Below are 15,030 nucleotides of genomic sequence, written 5' to 3'. Positions count from 1 at the left end.
ACTAATAGTAACAAGGAAATTAACTTGTGTAAGCTTAACAGTGTTAGGATTACACATGCCTGAGAAACAGAGCACGTTTCCTTTCTTCTATATTTCTGTTCAGCCAGTTGCGTTCTTCTGCGCCATACGACCATGTTGATTCGATTATATGGAAGACATCATCTTGGTGCCCGTAAACTGACGCAAGTTTGCGAAGAAAAATTGACCAAAAACAATGAAATTTCAGTAGCCAGGAAGGCTGAAAAAATAACTAAACACAGAGACAATGGTATACTGAACAATAGGTGCTTCATACAACAATAGATATGTTCTCTGACATCTGTGACTTTGGAATTGACTTTAGCATTCTGCGATTTTGATATACGTTTACCGATATGGGACACCCGGTAAACCAAGTAGAATGACAAACAAGCTAGTACTAGTGTGAACGAACCTTTATCTTTTATGTCACATAGCATCCCCACAACCTCACAATTGCAATCCCCTCCTTGCTTATATTGTTTAGAAATAGCCAACACTAGTATTACAGTAGAATATTGTTCATAACTGTCCATTGCCACTTGTATATCTACTATGTTTATACCGTGCGCTTGCAATTAGCCCTCGGGCACGAACTTGCAAGTAAACTTCACTATATTATGTAGTTTTATGTGTTATGATATTGTAATGATGCTGTTATGTATTTGATGTTGTACAATGTTATGTATTGTACAGGCCTACCTAACTAAGAACATGTCAATGACCCCGAGTGCTAGTTCTAGTAAAGCAAGTAAAATGAAAGTGAAAGTGAAGGTTAAGTTTACTTGTGTGGGTGTGTCGATAATAACGTTTTTCTCTTTGTGTATGTTTCAGAGGCTGAGTAGTATTATGCAGCTGCGGTCACGGCGATGCGTCCTGGTACTGGGCGTGTCCATCGTGTGCAATGTAGTCCTGTTCCTCCGCGTCATGCAGCCACGTGAAACCCACGTGTCAGAATTCATCCGTAAGGAAGGGGAATTCCAGGATCTCCGGGCAGCTGCATTACAAGCACCTAGCAAGTGGGTGGGCGTCTCCTTACTATGCACATCCCTCTATACAGAGACATCCAACAGCGAAACCGCCTGTCTGGATGTACCCTGCTTTCTCAACCGTCACTCTTAGTTCCTGACCGGCCTTCTTATAAATATGAATGAGCTTACCCTTATATATGCGAGATCCCTTTTGGAAACTGAAAGGCCTATTCTCTGATTGGCTGACAGATGGTTTGTGGCGCCGGCGCCCACAGGAACTAAGAGTGACGGTTGAGAAAGTAGGGTACATCCAGACAGACGGTTTCGCCGTGCGATGTCCCTGCATATGAGGATAGACAAATACAAAGACAATACAGACCGAATTGAACATGGTCAGAATAAGAATCAAGTCCAGCTTGTAATAAATCCAGTTTTTCTGTTGGAAATTACAGTTCAACTTTGACCCAAAATGGCTTCTACCAACACGAACTTTGAAGTTATTATCAATATGTAAGAACTGTACTTTTTTTTTCACAGATTAACGGATGATGAGAGTCATGCCATCCCCGGACCAGACGAGACGGCCTTCCGTTCTCTGGACTTCCAGCGGACAGAAAAGGAGGAAGCGATTCCAAAATCTGACGATGAAGAAGAAGAAGAAGATCCACAGTCTGATGATAAAGACAGTGTAGACAACAACAGGGAGGAGGATGAGAAGGTGATGAAAGAAGTTGCCAAGGAGAATGTTTTCCATGATGCGGGGACGAAGGACAATGGCACGGCCCCTGCTACCACCTCCCCGCCTCCAGAAGCTGTCCCTACAGACAACCCCAACTGGGTCTTCAACAGGACGGCTGCAGATGAGTTCAGGTAACATTGCTTTCTCTATAACTACTCGTACTGCACACCTTAACTCAGGTTCAAGTTCAGGTCCGGATTCAGGACCAAAGGTTTTGTTTTAGTTCTGGACTTAAATGTCTCCGGACCTGTATATGTGTCCTAAAAATACATTTTGGCCACGTGTAAAATTGCATACTGGCACAACTTTTAAATGCAATTTGAAAACTATACATGCAAAATGAAAAATAACAGTACACACAAAAACTGAATAATAAATACACAAACCACAACATTTTCATCGTTGGTCATCAAATTTCACGATCTATGGAAGGTTCTAGGTGCTTAAGAACAATTTTGTAAGTCCTGAACTTTTAGGTTTTTGGGACTGAACCTAAACGTTCTTTACAAGTCTAGTTTCAGACCGGTGTACAGCTACGGTGTACGTACATAACGTTTTTTTTTTAAATTCTATTTTATTGAAATAAGGCAATACAGAGGATATCCCAGGCATCAATACTGATGCTTTTTGCCATGGAAAATACATACTTTATTATACAGTGGAACGTAATGATGTATTATCAGCGGGATTCACGTGTTTGCACTGTTGGTGAAACATGCCTTCATAATCATGTTTTAATTATAAATGCTATTCTTTCTAACGTTATATGACGAGAAACATATTTACGGGATCAATTGCGTTTAACTATTTTGTCTCTTGTCCCTTTTGTTAAGCTGATTAGGTTGTGATTATAGAACTATGAAACTCTTGTTTTGTGCATAGTGAAAAGTAGATTTTCTGATTTTTTTACGGGTGATCAATAAGTTCTCGGCGTCACCCAGGCACAACTCACATGTTCGAGCACAATTATATAGCAAACGTTTAAATATCATTGTGGGAAAGTGTAGAAAAAAAGGATGTAATCAAGACTGTGTTAGCCGAGTTCCTCATGCCATAAAATCTTCGAAGGCATTGTCAAAATAATTGATGAGGAGTGAATCCTTTCAACCGTAAATGCGCCTGCAAAGTAATGATTACAATTATAGACATTAAAGACAAAATGCTTTACTACTGATAACCAAAATTCGAGCTGTGCACCTTAGTTGGCGCTAAGTTATGTACGCGCATATATATTTGAATAAGTACATGTTGTTTCTATGATATGTGTATATGTATTTCTGTATGTGTACATTCTTACAGGAGATTACGAGAGATCTGTGGTTTTTGTTTTATTAACTGATTTTGGTGCATGGTCCCAATAGAGGCCCGTCGTCCTCGCATACCCACTTACACCATCGGTCAGCTCCTTATCGCTGGCCATGTGCGCTCTTTATCCACATCCGACAGACCAATAGATAACATTTAGGTGATTTCGTTAGCTATAGTTTAGGGCACTTAAGGTAATGCAATAGATAGAGTAATCTTTGTCCTTTGGGAATACGCATCTCAAGTGGTTTTGAATGCCAAGATGGAACCGGATACCGATTGGTATGGACAGTGGCTAGCAGCCACACGTCATCATATATTCATGCCGAGTTAAAAACACGTACAGTCCATTTACAGATAGAGATCGTAGGGGGGGTCTCGGGATTTGCATACTGTCAGATAGAAATGGTGGGATATTTTGCCAGCAGCTATTTTCATTCCGCACACGATAGCAGTGCCACTATTTCCGTCTGACATTTGGGGGCACAGGGTCTCAGCAAACGTGCTGGAATGGGTAACCATGGGTCACCGCTGGGTATGGGGGTCCTCCGTAAAATCCACAAATCTAACTCAAATCTGACTCATTTGCATTAACTGTGTCTTAGCTTTCTTTCCCATTGAAATCCAAATTTTTTTTTCAGCTTGACATTGCCTTACCTTTTATTTTCTATTGGAATCCAAATTGTCTTTATCCTAAAATTGTCTTACAATTACAACGTTTCCTTTTGGACATCCAAAATTGTCTTCATCCATAGTAAGTGTATAAGAGACCTGTTTCTTCCAGATCACTTCAATGTCACTGACGAAAACTGGTGGATGCCAGTTGAAACGTCTGACCGTTTCCAAAATTATATCCAGTTGAATAATGGCTTTTTGGTACAAATCTTACTTTCCTCCTGTCTACAGACAAAGATGTACAGACTGTTTCAATTATAGACATCTTATATACAAAGGTATCAAAATAATCGTGAACATGATATGATGAGCACCATAGTATATGTTAACATAATTCTGAGCCTCATAAACATTTTAGAAATGTTCGCTGTATCTCTCGAGTCAACCGATAGCAATCGTTGCTCTTAATTATGCATTCTTTCAATTCCCCTGTGCCTTAAGAAAACATAGCCCCTGTTAGTATTACACTAGCTATCAGGTAAACAAGTATACACAATTGTTGTAATACTGTCTTTAGTATGTAATTATTAGTTTCCTCAAATAATGGATGACTTTGAACGTCTGATCAAAAAAAAAAGATTGGGGAATTCATTGCACGGCAAAATGCGGGCTTGATGTTCATTATTCATGTTGCGATGGTATGTGGTTGGGGGAGGTACCGGGATCCAAACCTCAAAAACGATGCAAAAACATAAATCCGTTATGATATGAACTGACCAGAGTACGGTCAAGTACCTAAAGCGCTCATGACACACACCTATGATATCAAAATTTGCAAAACAAAATCCCCTGCACAAAATATACACCCTTCTGATGTGATTGAATATCTAATCATCAGAAACAAAACCCATACTTCCAGGTCTTCATGACGTCACAATGAACATCACAGCCGGCTTCTGTTGTATTGCGGCTCACAATGAACATCCTTTTGAAGAAAACTCGTGTTCTGGACGTGTTTTGGCCATGATGTGTAGGTAGTGGAGACCTCTTGTGCTCGTGAAAATGCCTTGCAGGTTTGGACCCCCTGGCAACTGTTTATGAACTGCAGTTGGCCTTTTGATGGAAATTTTGAATCAAGACAACTGAAGAACTAGCTGGTAGTTGATTTCTAGCAAGAACTAGTACTTAGCTTACCATAATATAAGCCATTGAGAATTATATCAATTATATGTTGTCCCAACAGGACTCTTGTCGAAGACGCAACGAAGACACAGGAAGTCTTTGTGATGACACAAAAAAATGTGCAATTAAACAGACTTCTCAAGTACGAGGCGCAGAAGTATTACATCAACGTTACCAGAGACCTGTACAACTGGTTACCTAGGGTAAGGTTGGACCTTTTTACCCGTTTTTACTTAACTGTACTTCCAGCCGGCACTGTCCATACTATACGCTCGCTCACCATTCCGAGTGCGCATGTGCCATGTCAAAGACATACATAAAGCATAGTCGAGACAAGAACTGTTTACCAATCAGGGGCCTTCACCTTTGACCTTGCGCATGCGTACTCGGAATAGTGAACGAGTTTACCACTTTTTTTTTTACTTAAACCACTTGCCAGATAAAATATGGCCATTGTTTTCTTACTTCATTGCTAGTTGAGATTTAGTTGATATGTAAGACCCCAGATAAAATATGACCAGTGTTTTCTTACTTGATTGCTAGTTGAGATGTAGTTGATTGTAAGACATGCCCCCGTGTGTGTGTTTAGGAGCAGCCGTTCGGCTTTAAGCGGTATAAGAAGTGCAGTGTGGTGGGGAATGGCGGGATCCTGCTCAAGAGCGGCTGTGGGGAGAAGATTGACTCAGCAGACTTCGTCATCAGGTAAGGCCACAGCAAGCAACTTTTATGGATGACATCAGCGCGCTCATTCGCCTGATTTCAGAGAAAAAAACTTTCCTCTTCGCCATACTTCGGGGATGGTCAGATAGACCAAATTGGGCAAACATGTTGTGTTGTTTTGTGTTGTGTTGTGTTGTGTTGTTTTGTGTTGTGTTGTGTTGTGTTGCCTAATAATCATACTTGTAGAAGTGACACTAGGGAGGTAGCCATGACAATATAGTTGTAGAAGTGAAACTTTTTGAATAGCTGTAAAAGTGCCACCACTGGAAGTCATGGATGTAGTTGCCAACTTTGTAAGTGATACCAGTGTACCACACTAGTAAGATTGTTACTACACTAGTTCACTTTTTTTAATACAGGAATGAATGCCTTGTTAGTTGTGATGCCACACATTTAAATCTTCAAATCTTGTTGCGACGTTTATGGTGCCTGTTTTAAAAATATAGCCATCCAGGTACATATTCAGACCTAAAGGGGGGGGGGGGGGCACACGTGCGCACATATTTATGTCCTCTGTCAGGCTCCACATGTCATTGGAAGCATATTAGAACTTGGACAAATATAGACAGATCGCATGCCAAACGCGTTAACTGACAAGGAGTATGGTTTGCCACCCACCTACCTCCTTTGGCATGTTATCTGTCAATATTCGTCCCATTTCTACTACTTTTTGTAGTAACCTGTGAAGCCTGGTAAAATTTAGGACTTCCATACGGACCTCAAGCGGACTTGAATATATACGCACGTGTGAACCCCCCTTAAACATCTGGTGGGCTGTACCTGAACAGGCTTACACCACTTTTGAAGACTGCTAAGTAAATTTGGAATCAATAACATTAAAAAATTCATTTAGCTACATGTATGCATATTCAAACGTAGCTACGGGTGCCGATTCGGATCTCTACCTAAACCCGTGTACCTTTACATGTGTCTACCATTTGCGCGCGCGCTCGTGTGTGTGTGTGTGTATGTGTGTGTGTGTGTGTGTTTGTATGTGTGTGTGTGTGTGTGTGTCTGTCTGTGTGTGTGTGTGTGCGTGTCTGTCTGTGTGTGTGTGTGTGTGTGTGTGCATGTGTGTTCGCGCGCGTGTGTGTTCATATATGTGAACCTTTTGTCATTTTTTGTAACTAAATTCCTGTCTGCCCTTTCCATCCGCAGACTAAACCTACCATACATGGGGAACTACTCCAGAGATGTAGGCAAGAAGACAAACTTAGTTACGGCAAATCCTACCATATTAAAAGAAAGGTAAGTGCACATCGAGTTAAATGAGTAAGACAGAAAAAACTGTTTTAAAGATGTAAAATGCTATGTTACCGTTGAATTCAAACCAATGTACAATTACTAAAAAAATCAACAGCCGTTTTGCCAATGGTAATTCCATTTCTTTTACATTTAGAAGAGGTTAACAATATATTGCAGGTGGAAAATTTGTGTCTATTTGCGCCGCTTTGCGAATGGCCTCCGCAAGTCTTGTTAGACACGTTGGCCTGGGTACCATTGTACGAAGTCACCGTTGGCTTAATCTTCTCGCTTTCTAACCTCCATGGCGAGCATGCTAAAATATTGAGCCAGTTGTAACTTCGGAGGATGGTACCCAGGCTATGTGATACCCGCTTTAGTGTTCTCATGTTGTTGCAAACGATATGCATAACTAGAACTCAAGCGCTAAAATTCGTTGTGTTTTGTTATGTTTGACGAAGTGTATTTTTAGATTAAGAAAAACATTCCTTTGTCATCTGTTGCAGATTTCGGAGCCTGCGGTTTCGAGTCAACAGGGAAACCTTTCTGAACTACACGTCACACTTTCAAGACGCTTTCATGTATTTTAGTGCGTTTACGTATAGGATGTGTACAACGTTATCTTTCAACGCTTACCGGACAGTGCAAAGTGTGAAGGGCAAACGAACCAATGCCACTGTAATATTCGGACACCCGCAACACCTAGCTCTGGCTACAAAATTCTGGAAAGGACAGTACAAGATAAACGAAAGAAGGTTAACGTCAGGTGAGATATGCTGTATGTCATTATATGTTACTTATAGAACTGCGTCTGTAGTATTTTCAGCAAAATAAGTGAACGAAATTAGGAAAACTGGGATTAGTTCATAGGGGATCGAAACTATCTCATCGTGCTTTTGTACAAATCGTGTCCACAGCATCAACGTATCTAAGCCATATCGACATATCGGTACGTTTTGTACACTTTGCCACGCCCCCTTCCACCATCCTTCTCTACCTCTCCTCCTCTCTCTCTTTCTTTCTTTCTCGTTTTGTACACTTGCCACCTCTCTCCCCTCTTCACCAATCTTGAACACCTCTTCATCTGAATAGATTGAAATTATGATGTTTCTCCTCTTTTCCTGCGTAATTTTGCATACATCAGGGATTTCATTGCAATGCCCTTGCTGGCATTTGTAAATATGCTAGTGATCCCCACTGTCATTGTCTCAAGAAACGCGTGAATCGCCTACCGCAAGTTATAAAATTGCTCGGAACCGATAAAATTACGAAAAAAATATATAGATGAAAATAATGTGTCTTATTTTACATCATTCCTGGAAGTGTAGCATCTCTATTTGAGGTCCATGTCCTACTAAGCCGTTCGACGACCACAAAAAAATAATGTAGGCATCCCGACGTTGGCAACAACTTGCAACAGCTTGAATTTTGACAAGTTTTAAAAGTGTATACGTCGATGAAGGTTAGACGTCCAGGTAATAAGATATGCCAAAAGTCACTGACAAAAACTGGTGGATGTCAGTTGAAACGTCTGACCGTTTCCAAAATCATATCCATTTGCTTGAGTAATTTCTTTTGGCATATCTTAAAAGTGTATACTTTATTCGATAAAATACAGTATCTGATATTGTTTGTTGTCGCTCCTAGGTCTGTACTTGGCGGGCACCGCCCTCAGCCTGTGCGAGGAGACCCATCTGTACGGGTTCTGGCCCTTCGATCACGACAGGCAGGGCCGCGTGCTCACACACCACTACTACGACAACATCACCATGTCAGCTAAACACAAGAGAATTCGCCAACATTCCATCCCGGAAGAGTTCGCTGTCCTCCGCAGCCTCCATAACCGCGGCGTCCTACACATGACCACGGACAGGTGCTCTTGACGAAAACAAGGGACATTCTGAGCTGTTTACATACATGTTTGTTACCTGTTATGTGTGACATGTGCTCGGGAAAATATTCATTCAGCTGACGTGCTGATACAAGTGACATGTTGGGTGTTGCTAATTCTGTATAAATGATGGGGAATCATGCACGGGCAACTTCACATGCTACATCAGTTATAACATAAGACTTTTGATGATTTAGTTGTTAGTGTAAGAGACTATGTACAGATAAAAGCAAGGCATTTGCACAGTAGAAGTCTATTGCATCACTTCGCAAAATCTAGCCATGCGAAGGTTTAATGACCTTTTATCTAGGTAGCAAGATAGATACATACATACATACATAGATAGATAGATAGGTAGATACATAGATAAGTATTAGATATGAATAGCGGTAAAATATTCCTGTACTTATGAAGAAATCAAATGTTCTGGAGGGGGTAAAATCTTTTGAACGATTTGAATGAATTTTTATCTGACATGTATTTTTGAGACGAACTTTGGTATAGAGCCAGCACCTTTTGGCTTACTTAAGCAGGAGCTTTGATATGTTGTTCTCTACACGTAAAATGCCTGTTGTAAATAATGCTCTGCGAAGAAACAGCAATACGCAAAACTGCTATACGCAAGAAACCGCTAGCTACAGATGTAAAGGGCTTAAACCATTAAATCCTTTAAGGTCACTGGCCGCTATTAGTAAAGCATATAGAAATCCAACCGTCATAGAACTCTTCAGTGAGATATGTATTTTTTATCTTACCACAACAGATGTTCATTTTTATTTCGCACACAGTGTGCGACGTTTTTACTATGTAGGATACATATATATAACATATAATGATGTACTAGTATTTACTGTGATTTATTCAGTATTCACCTAGTCGTAGATTTGGATCAGCGACATCGCATTGTACCATTGTCAGCAAGGACTTCAGACACCATAACTTAGCAGTAGTCATTTGATGCAACGATTGCAGTGTAGCTTTGCTGAAAAATTGGCTGCAAAATGCCTTCTTATGTCAAGAAAAGCAATGGTCTACAGATTCCTTTTCTACGCAGGCTCTCACTTAAGAAAGATTTAGTACTGGCAGACTAGTACAGGATTCGTGTGCTTGATTCTATGTCAGGCGGGTATCTTATTGATCCGCGGAAAATTGCGCCAAAAATTGTGCCAGCTTTGCGGATTTATACAAATATTGCGGTCGTGCAACGCATTTACGTATGAAGCACACATGCACATGGTATTGGGAATCGCAGTGTTGACATTGAATTAGAAGCCAATGTGCCATGCTATCAAAATGCATCAAAGGGGATTTACAGTGAAAAAGGATGTTTAACAATACTCGGCGCAAAATATTATAAAGTTTCATAAATGTTTTTAATCGCAATTTTGTGCGACAAATTGGCGCCTGTGTGCGAATGCAAATAGGCGCGACCCAGTGAGATGTTCCTAACATCATTTAGAGCATACGTCATTAATTACCTTTGTTTAACTTTTTAAAACGTCAATAATGCTTATCCAGAGAAAATCGTATACTTATATTTGCAATAAGGCCACTACGGTAGTTGTTTTAGTGTAGCCATTTCACGTCGAACTAAAATGTATTATATGCGAGGTTTGAAAAAGATAATTTTACTACTGATACGATTTTAGATTTAAGGCCACGTTTTGTCGCAAACCTTTATTGTATGCCCTGCCTTTATTTAGCAAACCCCCGATATTTCTGGTACATACATGTATGCTGCTGTTCAGAACATTACAGATGTAAATACGTTGCAATAATGGTACATGGCATGGGGGTATTCGTCGTTATTAATGTACAGAATGCAGTGCAAAGGCATGGTTGTCCCGTCCATGTATTATTTGTCGGAACAATTCTCACTTTATTTATGTCATCTTTGTACATGAATACTTCTCATATATGATATCTACTATTACATCGATACATTGTCTTAAATGCAATGACATCTGATTGTCTTAAAGAAAATAGATCTATATTTCTCAAAGCAAGAAAAATGCAGTATCAGTGAAAGAAATTGGAGAAATGTATGCGGGCATTGTTACTTGGCTCGTTGGAGTCAAATCATCTTGAATATTTACGGGATGATACATGCCGCCTTTGTCTTATGAAATAAACGCAAAAGAAGGTCACTGGAAATGTTTTTTTTTATTATTCACTCTTCATATTCCTCAAGTTGAAGGTCTATTATGAAAGAATCCAACGTTTGTCACCAGTGAAATATTGCACACTGAAAACTTTGGACCATTCCTCTTGCCGTCATCAGGACAGCTAAGGATCTGATTGCCCAGAACACGTGACCTTCCGGAAATGTGGCTTGAGCAACGGGTCTGGAAGATGACTGGAAGTCTGTAGCATTTTCAGTTATACTATGATAGTGGACCATCTCCCTCATAGGACCTTCACACTTCACGCAAAATTCGTGCCACATTCGGGTGGGAATTCGAAATGGACCTTATATCCCCTTCACACGTGAAGGAATAAGCCAAAATGCCGTCAGAATGAAAATTCGTTTTCTCTTCCTGGGATTTTGTACTGTATTCTAGAAATTTTCACTGCATTCGAGATATTCTTTTGGTCACATTCTGACAAAATTCCAAGTGGCTTGCTATTTCGGTTCTCCATCGAATGAGATAAGAATGTGTCGAATAATGTTAGAATGGCGTAGAATGCGGTCATACTGCAGTTAGAATAGTTAAAATTCACTTTGAATGTCGTTCGATATTTCTCCACTTCAAATGTACCGAAATTTGTTACCATGTTAAAACTTTCGGGCCAGTCAAAATAACGGGCACAAATAGCTGAAATGCAGTAATATTTCTAGAATACACTATGAATTCCCAGGAATAGAAAAGAATTTTCATCCTGACGGCTCATCCTTGCTCTCGTTTGATTGGGCCTTAAATGTTCGTCAGCAAAACAAAGCAAAGAGACACAGCAAGATAATCACGCCCTCCACTGCGCAGCGCAACTCTGACAACTGTCCTAAGTACCTGCATTTATCACTTCTGAAATGTTGCTACTAAGGTTCAGACCACCGGGTCCGCAGGTCATGAGCCTTTATTCTGACCAGATGCAAACTTACTGATAATGTCGGACCCCTCACGGATCCTTAACTCAGATTAAGGCTTATCAACAACACGGAGTGTGTGGTCCTATGGACGATACGCTCTGAAAAGACGATAAGCACTGTAATGACTTAACCCTATTCAGACCGGGCTTTTTTGGTCATCCCTGGACCGGGGGGGTGCTTTTGAGGCCCTCCACTTCTAAGTCCTATAACTCTAAAACGACGTGTCGTAGGGCCACTAAATTTTAAGGACATCATTTCGACATAATATCTGACAAGTATGTGACGTTTGACGTTACGTTGACGTAAGATGACGTAATTATGACGTCATCAATTTGATTACATTGGCCAAACCCATGAAAAATGGGTATTCTCAGAAAACTTCAAGTTTTGCTACAAAAATGTAACAACAAGTGCAGATAACAGAATAATAATGTTTATTACGACTTGCGTTGCCAATAGCAACATCAATGACGTCAATATGACGTCATAAAATGACGTCATGCACATCTAAGATACGAGTTGGGCTCCGCCATATTATATCCACCACCTTGAATTTATAAAAATACTTTTTTGGCAACAAATAATCACAAAGGGCAATGGAAATAGACTAAATTCATTCATTTAGATGGTTTTTGATGAAAAAATACCAGGTAGTTACAAATTTTAAGGGATGATTAGCTTGTTATTATTGATTTGGCCATTCGGTCCGCCATGTTGGATTTTGGGCTGATGACGTCATCAAATTAGCATAATTTATGCATATATAATTATGAAAGATATGCTGAATAATATCAGATTTTATTTATGTACCAAAATCGCAGTAATATAGCAAATGAATGTGAAAAATACATAGTTAGAACCAAAAATAGTGATTTTGGCAAAACTGCCTGTCAACAAACGGTTGCCATGGCAACGAGAAAAAAACGGAAAATTTGTCAAACTTTGCAAAATTGTTGCCAACAATTTTTTAGGAAAACTCACCAAATTTGGTGACTCTAGCGTAAGCCGTTCTGGCGTTATAGGACATCGAAGTTAGCGCGGGCCCCAAAAGCCCCCCCCCCCCGGTCTGAATAGGGTTAACGAAGCTTGGCCCTTTTATCACTATTATAGGTTAGACCTCGTACCGTTACTCGCTTCGCAGTCAGTGGCTAAATCTCAACGGCTTGCAATAGGCGCTAGTTAACAGCTGACCTGAATACGATCGGTAGTAGCCAGTGGGTTTCGAGGCACTTACACCTGGAAGGACCGTATTTCTTTCGATAACTGTATTGGGTTCTTTTTAAAAGCCGAAGATGAGGCTCTCATCAAAGATGGGACCTCCATTAACGTCCTACGGGACGGCCCTCATTTTAACCGAAGATAGGACCTCGTTTCTACCTGACTAAACGTCGTGTAAAGTGCCTTTCCCGAGGTAGTTAAAGGGCACAGCATCGCCATCGATGGTATATATCAACGTAATACTATTCAAACCCAATTGATTCGGAAACGGTATTTGGCAGTGATAGTCTGGACATTGCTGCATGTGACCACCGAGAGCCACAGAGATGAATACAAAATGAAGGATTACTCCACTACCAGAAGGGGAGACCGGAATGGCGATGGGTGGAGGCCATAAGAATCTCCTCAACATTAAGTTTTGATGGGTACAGTAGCACCAATGGAAATCTGTATTGGCCATATCTAAAATTAGAAAAAAAGAAAAACTGCAAAATTTAAGCATGTAAACTTTAAAGGCAAAGACCAACTTGTTTATAAAAACCTATAAAGTCAAAATGGCATGGAAAGAATGCACAACAAGTGTGTTTGCATGAATAGCTTTCTGGAAAATCAACTTTACCATCAGAAAGTTAGATATTCACAGTTGAATTCACAGGAAACCCCCAAAATTTTATCAAAATTGACAAACTTTTATTAATTTCATGTAATCTTAACTGTATTTCTATACTCAGTAAAGCTATTCCAAAAGTATACAGTCGTCTCTACATCCTGTTACGTTTTGGCCATCTGCAACAAGCTGGTCTCGAGCAATATTTGTCAAATCAGAAGAGTAAATGTATTCATATATTGTAGAAATATCATGATAATTATCGTTTAATCTGATACATAATTGGAATATACAGTATCTCTTCTCCACTTCTGCCAAATTATGAGCCATTTGACCGAATAAAACTTGAGATATTGTCATTTTTCTACCAAACCCACAATACCCTCTTTTATGGTCTTAGTCACACCTTAGCAAAAGAGAGTGGGATCAGCGGTGTATTAGCACACAACATCAGTAGTAAATAAAGCCTCAACACAGATCAGGTACCTCGTTTTGTGTCCACTGTCTGAAAATAATATTTTGATACTTGCATTGAGCTTTCGGAAATGTCTTTGCAGTACCGTGAGATTGTTGATAAAGAATGTTTAGATTACATTGTGTTAAGTTTTTCGATCAAATTTATACGTGCAACGTGAAAAAACACAATCTGAGTGAAAACATTAACATACAATATAGTTTGGTGAATTTCGCTAAAGTGAAGGTCATCAGATCAAAAACAAACAAAAGATATTAATTTTTCACTAGATCACTAGGCCGTGTTGATGCGATTATTTGGATGACATCCACGCGCAAAGTAATTTTCTTTCGTTTAAAAAGCTTTTCAACCATCCTGTAAATCGTCCAAAATGGCTGCAATATGAGCAAATATACGCCTTGATCTTTTTTTTTTGTAAATATCAGAAAACGGATACTAATGTCGATGTAATGTAAGAATGCCAAGGTGTTTATCGGAGTCAAAGATATGAAGATGTCAAAGACCAAAAACGACAAATCTATAATCATTCTGTATACCATACAGCGTATTTAGTCACTTCTTGAACCTTCCTGACCACTTAGTTATTTATCCTTAGTCTCTAGGCAGACCCTACGGTGCCTTGGAAACAATATCAAAGCTGGCAAAGGAGTATAGCCGGCCAAAGGGAGATAGCCGGCTAAGGGAGTCAAACGGCCTGGTGCCTTGCCAGCTTTGATACTATTTCTAAGGCACCGTAGGGTCTGCTTGGAGACTAATTTATCCTGACCACTTAGTTATTTCATAATAAAGGAAATTTTACCAAACTTTTTTTCCACACGTTCGTATCAGATTTGGGGTTGTCAGAGGATGTCATTCATGACATGGTCATCTTGGCCTTAGCCTGCGTTATAAATCTCTTGCTTTCAGAGGCCTGACCAGAGGAAGGGTTATTGAACTAGTTAAACTGCAATTTCCAACAC

The 15,030-nt window shown here is 39.9% G+C and overlaps 1 protein-coding gene across 4 annotated transcripts in view; it reads left to right on the top strand.

Annotated features, from left to right (window-relative positions):
* LOC118428117 (alpha-N-acetylneuraminide alpha-2,8-sialyltransferase-like) overlaps window positions 1-10,830 on the top strand; it is a 38,970-nt gene extending 28,140 nt beyond the window's left edge. For all 4 annotated transcript variants that reach the window (XM_035838095.1, XM_035838092.1, XM_035838093.1 and 1 more), the window contains exons 2-8: window positions 853-1,037; window positions 1,527-1,859; window positions 4,892-5,033; window positions 5,420-5,532; window positions 6,709-6,798; window positions 7,299-7,558; window positions 8,440-10,830. In XM_035838095.1, coding sequence (XP_035693988.1) covers window positions 868-1,037; window positions 1,527-1,859; window positions 4,892-5,033; window positions 5,420-5,532; window positions 6,709-6,798; window positions 7,299-7,558; window positions 8,440-8,675 — 1,344 coding nt within the window. In that variant the 5' untranslated portion in view covers window positions 853-867 and the 3' untranslated portion in view covers window positions 8,676-10,830. The remainder of the gene's footprint in view (window positions 1-852; window positions 1,038-1,526; window positions 1,860-4,891; window positions 5,034-5,419; window positions 5,533-6,708; window positions 6,799-7,298; window positions 7,559-8,439) is intronic.
* The last annotated feature ends 4,200 nt before the right edge of the window (window positions 10,831-15,030 follow it).

Source organism: Branchiostoma floridae, chromosome 12 (genome assembly GCF_000003815.2).
Source record: "Branchiostoma floridae strain S238N-H82 chromosome 12, Bfl_VNyyK, whole genome shotgun sequence".
In the NCBI taxonomy this organism is placed as follows: Eukaryota; Metazoa; Chordata; class Leptocardii; order Amphioxiformes; family Branchiostomatidae; genus Branchiostoma; species Branchiostoma floridae.
Note: the sequence above shows the minus strand (reverse complement) of the source record. Positions and strands in the feature narration are given on the sequence as shown.